At 43.2% G+C, this 12,801-nt stretch overlaps 1 protein-coding gene across 2 annotated transcripts in view; it reads right to left on the bottom strand.

Moving 5' to 3' along the window:
* Window positions 1-2,074: 2,074 nt before the first annotated feature.
* LOC106575363 (ubiquitin carboxyl-terminal hydrolase 40) overlaps window positions 2,075-12,801 on the bottom strand; it is a 57,362-nt gene continuing 46,635 nt past the window's right edge. For both annotated transcript variants that reach the window (XM_014151846.2, XM_014151847.2), the window contains exons 19-31: window positions 7,857-7,910; window positions 6,255-6,430; window positions 6,088-6,124; window positions 5,916-5,980; window positions 4,955-5,029; window positions 4,730-4,859; window positions 4,575-4,657; window positions 4,375-4,493; window positions 4,227-4,292; window positions 3,878-4,088; window positions 3,677-3,772; window positions 3,445-3,530; window positions 2,075-3,277 (exon numbers count right to left, since the gene is read on the bottom strand). In XM_014151846.2, coding sequence (XP_014007321.2) covers window positions 3,154-3,277; window positions 3,445-3,530; window positions 3,677-3,772; window positions 3,878-4,088; window positions 4,227-4,292; window positions 4,375-4,493; window positions 4,575-4,657; window positions 4,730-4,859; window positions 4,955-5,029; window positions 5,916-5,980; window positions 6,088-6,124; window positions 6,255-6,430; window positions 7,857-7,910 — 1,322 coding nt within the window. In that variant the 3' untranslated portion in view covers window positions 2,075-3,153. The remainder of the gene's footprint in view (window positions 3,278-3,444; window positions 3,531-3,676; window positions 3,773-3,877; window positions 4,089-4,226; window positions 4,293-4,374; window positions 4,494-4,574; window positions 4,658-4,729; window positions 4,860-4,954; window positions 5,030-5,915; window positions 5,981-6,087; window positions 6,125-6,254; window positions 6,431-7,856; window positions 7,911-12,801) is intronic.

The raw sequence follows: 12,801 nt of genomic DNA, 5'->3' as shown, positions 1-12,801 counted from the left end.
ACTACAAGAGCAACTTGGCTGATAATTTTGTTTTGTCACTCTGGTATGTTAGGGTATGGGTCGTATCTAGCTCGGGTTGTCCTCGGGGCCATTCGGGTATGGGTCTGATTGTTTTCAGGTCCGGGCACCGGCGGATTTACCATTAAACAGAAATAAAAATCTCTGCTTGAGGCATAAATAAATAATACAAAAAACAGCAGTAAGGCCAAATTCAATGTTCCATTAAATCATTTTTTTCATATATTTTTGATACCTACATGGGTCCTAAAATTCTAAAGTAAATAGCTAAATGATCCTTGGTATGACCATCTTAAAACAATTCCATATGTTAGCTCAGTAGAAACACAGCCCCGGGCCCATAGACTCAACGGGGTTAAAAGGTCATATATTTTTTACAGTTAAATAAATGTCTTTACTATAAATATTTTTTTTAAATGAGGAGGGGTGGGGGGTCCTCAGACTGGCCTCTGCCTGGGGCCTCCAAATTATAAAGTTTGTCCCTGGGTCCGGGTCCAAGTTTTTGGACAGGAGAAGAGCTCCAATCCCTCCAATAAAGACTCAATTTATACATTTTCAGCCCAGAGCTTCTCATTCCAGACCCTATTTGGGTGCCAATCTGGTATGATTAAATGACCACCCAAGTCTATACCAATTTCTAACAGTCTGTGTGTTGATTGCATATATTACTTTCTATTCTTATCCCAAACAATTTCACTGACCCTTACATTTCTTGAATTGCCTTACTGGGTTGTTCAAGAGAAATACACTGCTTGTGTAGGCTCAGATGGTAAACCAGAACCTAGGATCAACACCAAAACCAGGAAAGGTAACCAAGCAGTAGGCGTGGCTTGGTTGGCATAAACAGTTGTGTCCCTTAGTAACCAGGTAAGTGGTCTCCGTTTGGCGTAGAGACTGAGAGCTGATCGAAAGGTGTGTGACGTACGGCTAAAGAGCTACAGGTAAATTGGGGACGGGAGAGTGGGGGTGGGACCTCACACCTGGGGTGGGACAGGGAGACGGTATCGCCCAGACCTCCTCCCGTCCTTCTGCCTCCGGCCCCCATCCAGATCTACCAGCCTGCCCCTGCACCCCCAGCAAATGGTGAGACAAAAATCCTTATTTTTCTCTCCCTCTAGCTCTGCTTTTTCCTCTTTCCCTCTTACACACAGACAGCTGATGCCATTTCTCTCTTGGTCTGTAGTTGCCACAGCAGCCTACTACCTTCATACAGCAGTTACCACAGCAACAGCCCCTCATACAACAGATACCCCCTCCTCAGCCTTACCCTGCACCAAGGTCTGGGAGCATCAAAGGTACACGCACACACAAATGCCAAATGCAGCTACTTGTGTGAGTGTGTGTGAGTGTGTGTGTGTTAGACATGGTGGAGCTGATGTTGATGCAGAATGCATCAGATCATAATGCACAACATGATGCTGAAAGCAACACCTCCCACAGCCCTGTCACCACCTAACCCAGGACAGGTCAGTATCACACATCATTTATGTCAAATTAAATCCTGTTTGTCACAAGCGCCGAATACAACAGTTGTAGACCTTACTGTGAAATGCTTACTTACAAGCCCTTAACCAACAATGTAGCTCAAGAAAGAGTTAAGAAAATATTTACTAAATAAACTAAAGTAAAAACTAAAATAAAAAGTAACAGAATAAAAATAACGAGGCTATATAAAAGGGGGTACCAGTACCAAGTCAATGTGCGGGGTACAGGTTAGTCGAGGTCATTTGTACATGTAGGTAGGGGTGAAGTGACTATGCATAGATAATAAACAGCGAGTAGCAGCAGTGGACAAAACAAAGGGGGGTCAGTCAATGTAAATAGTCCAGAGATGGCAATTTGATTAATTGTTCAGCATGTTTGATAAGCATTGTTTTGGTATAGCTAAATATGATGGTTGTATGGAGAATTTGCTTCTTGGCACTGGCAACATGTTGTAAATTCAAATGTGTTGGCCTACAATGATTCGTGGTTGCAGCAGAGAATATGCAAATGATAAAGGTCTGTAAACATGCATCATGACTTCAAAAGAAATAAAACAAGATTTGCAAACATGCACCTTGATCTGTTTTATTCTGTATTTAATCCAAAACACAAAAAACTCTCCATCTGTCAAACCTTGCTTCTTGGCACTGACCCACACCACAAGTAGAAGTCATACTGTACTCAAAACTAACTTAAGTTATTCTTACAGCAAATGCAAAAATAAAAACATCAGATTAGTTAGGAAATCAAATAATCTCATAATCCAAAACAAAGTCGCTCGTATTCGCTGTCCAACCGCCATTTCTAAAAGTTATGTATGACATATTAGTTAAATGATCCATTCATTATTTTAACTCCCTGAAGTCCGTCCACACACACCCACTGCATGAAACAAACATAATTATCATATGATTAACGTGATCAACTCCGGTACAGAGGCATGATGGGATACAGAGAAAACACATGGGACTCTTTCCCATGAAAGGAAAATGGCGATAGGGTGAGACCACTAAGCGAAGATGAAGTTAGGAGGGAAAGAAAGGTAGAGCGAGAGAGGGCGCAACAGAGGTAGAGAAATGAGGTAGGGAGGACTATTCTGGACTGAGCTGAATTGTGGCTCGTCCATGTTAAGGCATGAATATAAACCCACTAACTCTTATTAGAAATATAGGTGTATATATTATCTATAATCTACTGGTACATATCTATACCTCTGTGGTGTGTACCATTGCAAACTAATCAGCAGATACTGTAAATACATAACAATATATATGTAATACACCCAGTACTATGAGTGGAAATACTGGTTCCTATTGGATCTCATGTAGAAACACTGGTTCCTATTGGGTCTCATGTAGAGGGGAGAAGGGATCCAGAGGTAGTGACAGAGAGATGAAGGAATAGTCAGAGACTGCAGCTTGTGACATTGAGTAGACAGAGGTCTGTATAGTGAACCTGTAAGTCATCCCACCACCAGACCTACACTAGCAGTAGATAGCAGATCTATGGGGGGTCATGCTGTGTGAACACATTATCAAAAATGTTTGGCGTACAAACAGACGTCCAGAAGATTGTTCATGATGTTGAGCGATGCCACGGTGAGAAAGTCTGTGTGTGCGCATGTGTACTGTATGTGTGTGTGAGGCGAGGCTATCTGAACACCCCCACGTTGATTGACAGGGCCACCTCAGGCTTTCTGGCCTTGATTGGCCCCATCTTCTTCTCTGGTCCCACCCCTCGGTTGGTCTCAACTTCAGCCCCTGCACACTGCCCTCTACAGGAGTAAAAAGGAAATAGTATCAATGTAAAATGTATATATTTACTTATGTATTTATATTAACTTTAACTATAAATACACTTTCTTGTAAAGCTAATGTCATACACGAAAAGCAGTGTCAACACTGTGACCTGAGTCTCATTGGATCTTTTAAGAAGCCCCACCCTTTCCTGCGTTGCTCCTTCTCTTCCCTCAACCTCTGCTCATCCTGTTGGGTGCTAAAGTCCCGGTTATTGTCAATCAACAGGTTCTGTCCAATCAGAAAACACCATGTTACTGTCGACGTATTAGCCAATCAGAAAACCATGTCACATTCAACAAGCAAGTTCTGTCCAATTAAAGCAGAGCAGGCTGGAAAGCAACCAATACGATGAACCATAGAGGTGCATTTGTTACCTTGACACCGATGATGTCACCGTCTTTAAGGTGGAAAGGCGCTCCAAGCAGAGACTCCGCCTTTTTCTTCTTCTTCCGTTTGGACACCTGCTGGCTCTGTGTGCACGCATCATCAACACGCGCCAGGAAGAGTCATACAATAAACCACAGGAGAGTGACAACAAAACATCAGGCTTCCCTCCCTACATCTACATCTCTTACCCAGTTGGAGAAAGTCTCCCAGGTGTGTGTGTGTGGCTGGTGCTTGGCCAGTAGCAGGGAGTCAGGAGAGAGGCCGTATGTTGAGGCCAGGGCAGAGCGTAGCGATCTGGGGGAAGGGTCTCGAGAAGCATCCCAGACCAGTTCCTCTGGAGGGTAGTAACCCCTCTCCCCTGGCACCCCGATCTGGACACGCAGCAACACCTCCTTTGGACTGGGGGAGGGGGGAAATGGGGCAATAAGATGGAGGGAGAGGAAGAAAAGAGCGAGGGAGGGATAACAACAGATCCAGAAATCATGCTTCCGGTATCTGCTTAACTGACCAATGAGAGTAGAATAACCCCAGGCTTACCCAAGATCCTCTTCTCTCAGTAGCTGCTGCACACAAAACTCCACCCCACTGCTCAACTTCAACTTCCTGTGAACAGATACTTGTTGTTGAGAAAAAGAAAGGTACGAGAGGAGATGGGCAGACGTGAGAGGGAGGAGTGTGTGTGTACCTGAGTGTGTGTTGTTGTCCTCTGAGGATACATGTTAGTCTCTGTCCCTCCAGCTGCCACACACGCAGAAACGCAGGAGTGGGCACACACACATTCTGCAGCGCCGGCAGGGTCAGCACCTAACACACAGAGTATTAACACACACAGCATGGACATACACTCGCTAGAAGGAGCAGTATCAACACACACACACAGACTACCTGAGTCTTCAGCTCTTCCAGTGTAGCCTCCTCTGAGATCTCCACCTGTCCCACAGTCCTCAGCTCCACCATGGCTCCGCCCACTAAACACACACACATTTTAACCAGTGAACTTGGTTTCATACTGTGTGTGTGTGTGTGTGTGTGTGTCTCACCTGCAGTCATGACCTCCAACCTCTGACCCTCCGTGGACACCGCGGCCATGCCGTTGACCTCTGTTTCCATAGAGACAACGGGGTAGGCGCTCGGCTCCACATACAGCCAGACTGACAGCTTCAGAAAACCCTGAGAGAGAGAGAGGGGGGGGGGGGACGTGAGAGAGGGAATACGTGTCTGTAGAGAGTAAATGGGGTTGTAAGAGAACAGGAAGTTGAGTGTACCTTGGGAGGAAGTCGTCCCTCAGTAATCACCAGAGTGTCTCCATGACTCATCTTCAGCTCTGAGAGAGACGCCTCCTGGGGAAGAAACGAGAGAGATTGTGGCAGTGAGTGAAAAAGAGAGCGGAAAATGTATCCCACTTCCTGATTTCGCTGAACCAATAATTTATTAGGACCCAGGGATTATCGTGAGAATAACACTCGACTATGGCCTGTTCTTAAGCCTGACGCGAAGCGGAGGTCCGAGGAAACGGCCCTTAGGACGGTGTTATTCACGATAATCCCCGGGTTCGAGGGCCCTTATTGCTTTAACAAAACAATTGCCGACCTATAAAAAAAGATGAACCTGTTTTCATAAAAAATATATATGTTTTAATGAGTACATTTGTTTTATTTCATCCTTCCACCAGACGATATAGTCCAGGCAAAAGCCAGTCGTTAGTTCTGAGATTCTGAAGTTGTCAGCCAAGCGGGCTGGTCGTCCGTTCTAAGAAAAACACTTTTTGTTATGCAAGTTGGCTTCTTCTCCTTTGCCAACTAGTCAACTAAAGCGAACACACAATTATGTTAAGCAGCTGAACTGACAGCAAACTATGCGCATTTCCGTTTGTATTACCTTTACCTCTATTGCCATTTCTTTGGATATATCCATTATAATGAGTCTCCTCTGGACACGATCATTCTCTATGGCACGGTGGAGATCGCAAACAAAAAAACCTGCAACGTTGTTGCACAGGTCGGCGGGGCAGGCAACAAGGCTTAGACAAACCTCAATGGTTGAGACATTTTTGTCCCAGGGGAGATCAAGCTTATTAATTGCCTGGCTGGGCTGTGGGACGATGAAGGAGCATTGATAACTCAAATTAAACTGTTAACAGGCATTACCCGGGGGATTGTCATGAATAACTCCCTGTATCAACCAATCAGCATCCAAACAACCAGTTTTATCATTCTGGTTACTGACCTCGTCCATCAAAGCCTCTCCCACCTCCTCACACCAGTCCAGCCTCCTTAGATGCCAACCGTCCCCTGTACACACAACACACACACACCATTAACCCGACACCATTACCCTTACACCATTAACCCGACACCATTAACACAAATGCACACACTCTATAATCCAATAGTTTTACCTTCAAGTCTTGCTGACTCCAACATTTTCTTCAGACACTACAATAGGATGTATGGATAGGATTAGCACTCATTAGCAGAGAACCAGATACACTGTCTGACAGAGAGACAGACACACGCAGGCAGATAGACCAACCAGCAGACCAAACGATACGCAGTCATTCCCCACCTGTTTAACTGTGCTGGACCGCTCTACAATGATTTCCCCCTCCAAGCCAGAGGAGGGTGCTGTCCCCACGCTGAAGTACAGGAACATCTGTGTGTCTTTGGGGGCCGTTCCAGGACAGAGGGACAGGGAGGTCATCAGCCTAACCCCAGCGTCACGAACACTCAGCTCCTCACACACTGGGGGAGGCAACACACAAACACAAACAGGGCTTGACATTCAGGTAAATTACCAGTGGCACACCGGGCCATTGCCAAATGAAAGCCACTGCCCCCCCAAAAAATCAATGTCAGGTGATTTTATCTTTAGTTTGCAGGCTGAGCAAGCTAACCTATAATAACCTACCACCCATACACAAATAATTACATTTTACTTGACAATATCACATTTAAATTGATTGATTGGAGGGAAAAATAAAACTTCCCGCAATCTCAAAAAGGGTGTTGTGTTATTGTTGCGATTTTGAACAGTCAGCAGGCTACAGTTGTAGGGCCAATAAAATCAGTTTTATCTTTAGCTACAGTTGTAGGGCCAATAAAATCAGTTGTATCTTTAGCTACAGTTGTAGGGCCAATTAAATCAGTTTTATCTTTAGCTACAGTTGTAGGGCCAATAAAATCAGTTGTATCTTTAGCTACAGTTGTAGGGCCAATTAAATCAGTTTTATCTTTAGCTACAGTTGTAGGGCCAATAAAATCAGTTGTATCTTTAGCTACAGTTGTAGGGCCAATTAAATCAGTTTTATCTTTACCTACAGTTCGTTTTTCCCGGTTTCCGAGTTCTCAGGTTTTCACTATCAAAATCACACTTATTTATTTATTTATTTATAGAAAAACAACAAAAATTGAATATTTTAAGTCCCAACAATGCTTATGTTTATTTTTTATTAAATTGCTCACCTTGCAAGAGACCATTGTGTTTGTCTAGCAGTGTAGAGCTACTGTACCATGGAGCCTACAATATACATGTGATGGCAAAACAAATGCCCACCCTATTGACACAAATCTTCTTGAAAGAACTGTGCCAGGTAGGCCTCCTGTGTAGTCAACATTTAACTGGGAAGGTTATGGAAAGCCTTGAGATACGGTCATTCAAACAGAGCATGATGACGAAACTGTGCATTGCAAAGATTTAACCAAGACTTGGGCCAAACATCTTAAAAACTTGTTTTACATACCCATTGTTGCCTTATAGTATCTGTCAGTAAATGCTAAGTTGAAACATCTTTCCTACATACCCTACCAGCAACCATACTACTGTTCTTCTTCTGTGTGCCGCTCCACACGACAACCAGTGGCGAGCTGCTCACTCTTGCTGCCCGACAGATGAACTAGTCCGTGAGCGTGTGATAATCTACATAACAAACTAACAGCTTTGGGAATGTGTCTGTTTTTTCAACAATTATACATATAATCTAGATTGAAAATATCATTATTACAATATTACTTTGGGGGGTCATTGACGTGGCGGTTTGACTGGCCCGGAGGGCTTCCAAAACCTCCCCGGGCCAGCAGGCAGCCCTGTATGTTGAGCCCTGCATCAATACATATAACTCTTACTTCGTCTTAATTGTTTGTATGTGTTAATGTGTGAGCGTCATAGTACCTGGGGGCAGGAGTTTCCCTGTACGGTCCACCTGCCTCAGACAGCATGCCACACCTGGACAGAGATACACACACCAGTGAAGAGACAACAAACACGTATCTACCATAATAATACTGTCTGTATTAGGAGTGGTAACAGTGACAGTATCTGACCTATAGCTGCTGCTATTAGGAGTGGTAACAGTATCTGACCTATAGCTGCTGCTATTGGGAGTGGTATTCAACCTTCCCAAGTTCTCTCACGTCACCCCGCTCCTCCGCTCTCTCCACTGGCTTCCAGTTGAAGCTCGCATCCGCTACAAGACCATGGTGATTGCCTACGGAGCTGTGAAGGGAACGGCACCTCCATACCTTCAGGCTCTGATCAGGCCCTACACCCAAACAAGGGCACTGCGTTCATCCACCTCTGGCCTGCTGGCCCCCCTACCTCTGCGGAAGCACAGTTCCCGCTCAGCCCAGTCAAAACTGTTCGCTGCTCTGGCACCCCAATGGTGGAACAAGCTCCCTCACGACGCCAGGACAGCGGAGTCAATCACCACCTTCCGTAGACACCTGAAACCCCACCTCTTTAAGGAATACCTGGGATAGGATAAAGTAATCCTTCTAACCCCCCCTTAAAAGATTTAGATGCACTATTGTAAAGTGGTTGTTCCACTGGATATCATAAGGTGAATGCACCAATTTGTAAGTCGCTCTGGATAAGAGCGTCTGCTAAATGACTTAAATGTAATGTAAATGTAATAATAACAGTATCTGACCTATAGCTGCTGCTATTAGGAGTGGTAACAGTATCTGACCTATAGCTGCTGCTATTAGGAGTGGTAACAGTATCAGACCTATAGCTGCTGCTATTAGGAGTGGTAATAATAACAGTATCTGACCTATAGCTGCTGCTATTAGGAGTGGTAATAATAACAGTATCTGACCTATAGCTGCTGCTATTAGGAGTGGTAATAATAACAGTATCTGACATATAGCTGCTGCTATTAGGAGTGGTAACAGTATCTGACCTATAGCTGCTGCTATTGGGAGTGGTAATAATAACAGTATCTGAACTATAGCTGCTGCTATTAGGAGTGGTAATAATAACAGTATCTGACCTATAGCTGCTGCTATTAGGAGTGGTAACAGTATCTGACCTATAGCTGCTGCTATTAGGAGTGGTAACAGTATCTGACCTATAGCTGCTGCTATTAGGAGTGGTAATAATAACAGTATCTGACCTATAGCTGCTGCTATTAGGAGTGGTAACAGTATCTGACCTATAGCTGATGCTATTAGGAGTGGTAATAATAACAGTATCTGACCTATAGCTGCTGCTATTAGGAGTGGTAACAGTATCTGACCTATAGCTGCTGCTATTAGGAGCGGTAATAATAACAGTATCTGACCTATAGCTGCTGCTATTAGGAGTGGTAACAGTATCTGACCTATAGCTGCTGCTTTCAGGAGTGGTAACAGTATCGGACCTATAGCTGCTGCTATTAGGAGTGGTAACAGTATCTGACCTATAGCTGCTGCTATTAGGAGTGGTAACAGTATCTGACCTATAGCTGCTGCTATTAGGAGTGGTAACAGTATCTGACCTATAGCTGCTGCTATTAGGAGTGGTAACAGTATCTGACCTATAGCTGCTGCTATTAGGAGTGGTAACAGTATCTGACCTATAGCTGCTGCTATTAGGAGTGGTAACAGTATCTGACCTATAGCTGCTGCTATTAGGAGTGGTAACAGTATCTGACCTATAGCTGCTGCTATTAGGAGTGGTAATAATAACAGTATCTGACCTGTAGCTGCTGCTATTAGGAGTGGTAATAATAACAGTATCTGACCTATAGCTGCTGCTATTAGGAGTGGTAACAGTATCTGACCTATAGCTGCTGCTATCAGGAGTGGTAACAGTATCTGACCTATAGTTGCTGCTATTAGGAGTGGTAATAATAACAGTATCTGACCTACAGCTGCTGCTATTAGGAGTGGTAACAGTATCTGACCTATAGCTGCTGCTATTAGGAGTGGTAACAGTATCTGACCTATAGCTGATGCTATTAGGAGTGGTAACAGTATCTGACCTATAGCTGCTGCTATTGGGAGTGGTAATAATAACAGTATCTGACCTATAGCTGCTGCTATTAGGAGTGGTAACAGTATCTGACCTATAGCTGCTGCTATTGGGAGTGGTAATAATAACAGTATCTGAAATATAGCTGCTGCTATTAGGAGTGGTAATAATAACAGTATCTGACCTATAGCTGCTGCTATTAGGAGTGGTAACAGTATCTGACCTATAGCTGCTGCTATTAGGAGTGGTAATAATAACAGTATCTGACCTATAGCTGCTGCTATTAGGAGTGGTAACAGTATCTGACCTTTAGTTGCTGCTATTAGGAGTGGTAATAATAACAGTATCTGACCTATAGCTGCTGCTATTAGGAGTGGTAATAATAACAGTATCTGACCTATAGCTGCTGCTATTAGGAGTGGTAACAGTATCTGACCTATAGTTGCTGCTATTAGGAGTGGTAACAGTATCTGACCTATAGTTGCTGCTATTAGGAGTGGTAATAATAACAGTATCTGACCTATAGCTGCTGCTATTAGGAGTGGTAATAATAACAGTATCTGACTTATATCTGCTGCTATTAGGAGTGGTAATAATAACAGTATCTGACCTATAGCTGCAGCTATTAGGAGTGGTAATAATAACAGTATCTGACCTATAGCTGCTGCTATTAGGAGTGGTAATAATAACAGTATCTGACCTATAGCTGCTGCTATTAGGAGTGGTAATAATAACAGTATCTGACCTAAAGCTGCTGCTATTAGGAGTGGTAATAATAACAGTATCTGACCTATAGCTGCTGCTATTAGGAGTGGTAATAATAACAGTATCTGACATATAGCTGCTGCTATTAGGAGTGGTAACAGTATCTGACCTATAGCTGCTGCTATTAGGAGTGGTAATAATAACAGTATCTGACCTATAGCTGCTGCTATTAGGAGTGGTAATAATAACAGTATCTGACCTATAGCTGCTGCTATTAGGAGTGGTAATAATAACAGTATCTGACATATAGCTGCTGCTATTAGGAGTGGTAACAGTATCTGACCTATAGCTGCTGCTATTGGGAGTGGTAATAATAACAGTATCTGAACTATAGCTGCTGCTATTAGGAGTGGTAATAATAACAGTATCTGACCTATAGCTGCTGCTATTAGGAGTGGTAACAGTATCTGACCTATAGCTGCTGCTATTAGGAGTGGTAACAGTATCTGACCTATAGCTGCTGCTATTAGGAGTGGTAATAATAACAGTATCTGACCTATAGCTGCTGCTATTAGGAGTGGTAACAGTATCTGACCTATAGCTGATGCTATTAGGAGTGGTAATAATAACAGTATCTGACCTATAGCTGCTGCTATTAGGAGTGGTAACAGTATCTGACCTATAGCTGCTGCTATTAGGAGCGGTAATAATAACAGTATCTGACCTATAGCTGCTGCTATTAGGAGTGGTAACAGTATCTGACCTATAGCTGCTGCTTTCAGGAGTGGTAACAGTATCGGACCTATAGCTGCTGCTATTAGGAGTGGTAACAGTATCTGACCTATAGCTGCTGCTATTAGGAGTGGTAACAGTATCTGACCTATAGCTGCTGCTATTAGGAGTGGTAACAGTATCTGACCTATAGCTGCTGCTATTAGGAGTGGTAACAGTATCTGACCTATAGCTGCTGCTATTAGGAGTGGTAACAGTATCTGACCTATAGCTGCTGCTATTAGGAGTGGTAACAGTATCTGACCTATAGCTGCTGCTATTAGGAGTGGTAACAGTATCTGACCTATAGCTGCTGCTATTAGGAGTGGTAATAATAACAGTATCTGACCTGTAGCTGCTGCTATTAGGAGTGGTAATAATAACAGTATCTGACCTATAGCTGCTGCTATTAGGAGTGGTAACAATAACAGTATCTGACCTATAGCTGCTGCTATTAGGAGTGATAATAATAACAGTATCTGACCTATAGCTGCTGCTATTAGGAGTGGTAACAGTATCTGACCTATAGCTGCTGCTATTAGGAGTGGTAATAATAACAGTATCTGACCTATAGCTGCTGCTATTAGGAGTGGTAATAATAACAGTATCTGACCTATAGCTGCTGCTATTAGGAGTGGTAATCAGTATCTGACCTATAGCTGCTGCTATTAGGAGTGGTAATAATAACAGTATCTGACCTATAGCTGCTGCTATTAGGAGTGGTAATAATAACAGTATCTGACCTATAGCTGCTGCTATTAGGAGTGGTAATTACAGTATCTGACCTATAGCTGCTGCTATTAGGAGTGGTAATCAGTATCTGACCTATAGCTGCTGCTATTAGGAGTGGTAACAGTATCTGACCTATAGCTGCTGCTATTAGGAGTGGTAATAATAACAGTATCTGACCTATAGCTGCTGCTATTAGGAGTGGTAACAGTATCTGACCTATAGCTGCTGCTATTAGGAGTGGTAATAATAACAGTATCTGACCTATAGCTGCTGCTATTAGGAGTGGTAATAACAGTATCTGACCTATAGCTGCTGCTATTAGGAGTGGTAATAATAACAGTATCTGACCTATAGCTGCTGCTATTAGGAGTGGTAATAATAACAGTATCTGACCTATAGCTGCTGCTATTAGGAGTGGTAAACAGTATCTGACCTATAGCTGCTGCTATTAGGAGTGGTAATAATAACAGTATCTGACCTATAGCTGCTGCTATTAGGAGTGGTAATAATAACAGTATCTGACCTATAGCTGCTGCTATTAGGAGTGGTAAACAGTATCTGACCTATAGCTGCTGCTATTAGGAGTGGTAATAATAACAGTATCTGACCTATAGCTGCTGCTATTAGGAGTGGTAATAATAACAGTATCTGACCTATAGCTGCTGCTATTAGGAGT

The sequence above is a fragment of the Salmo salar genome, chromosome ssa17, assembly GCF_905237065.1.
Source record: "Salmo salar chromosome ssa17, Ssal_v3.1, whole genome shotgun sequence".
NCBI classification, from domain to species: domain Eukaryota; kingdom Metazoa; phylum Chordata; class Actinopteri; order Salmoniformes; family Salmonidae; genus Salmo; species Salmo salar.
This window is presented reverse-complemented; position numbering and strand designations above follow the sequence as displayed.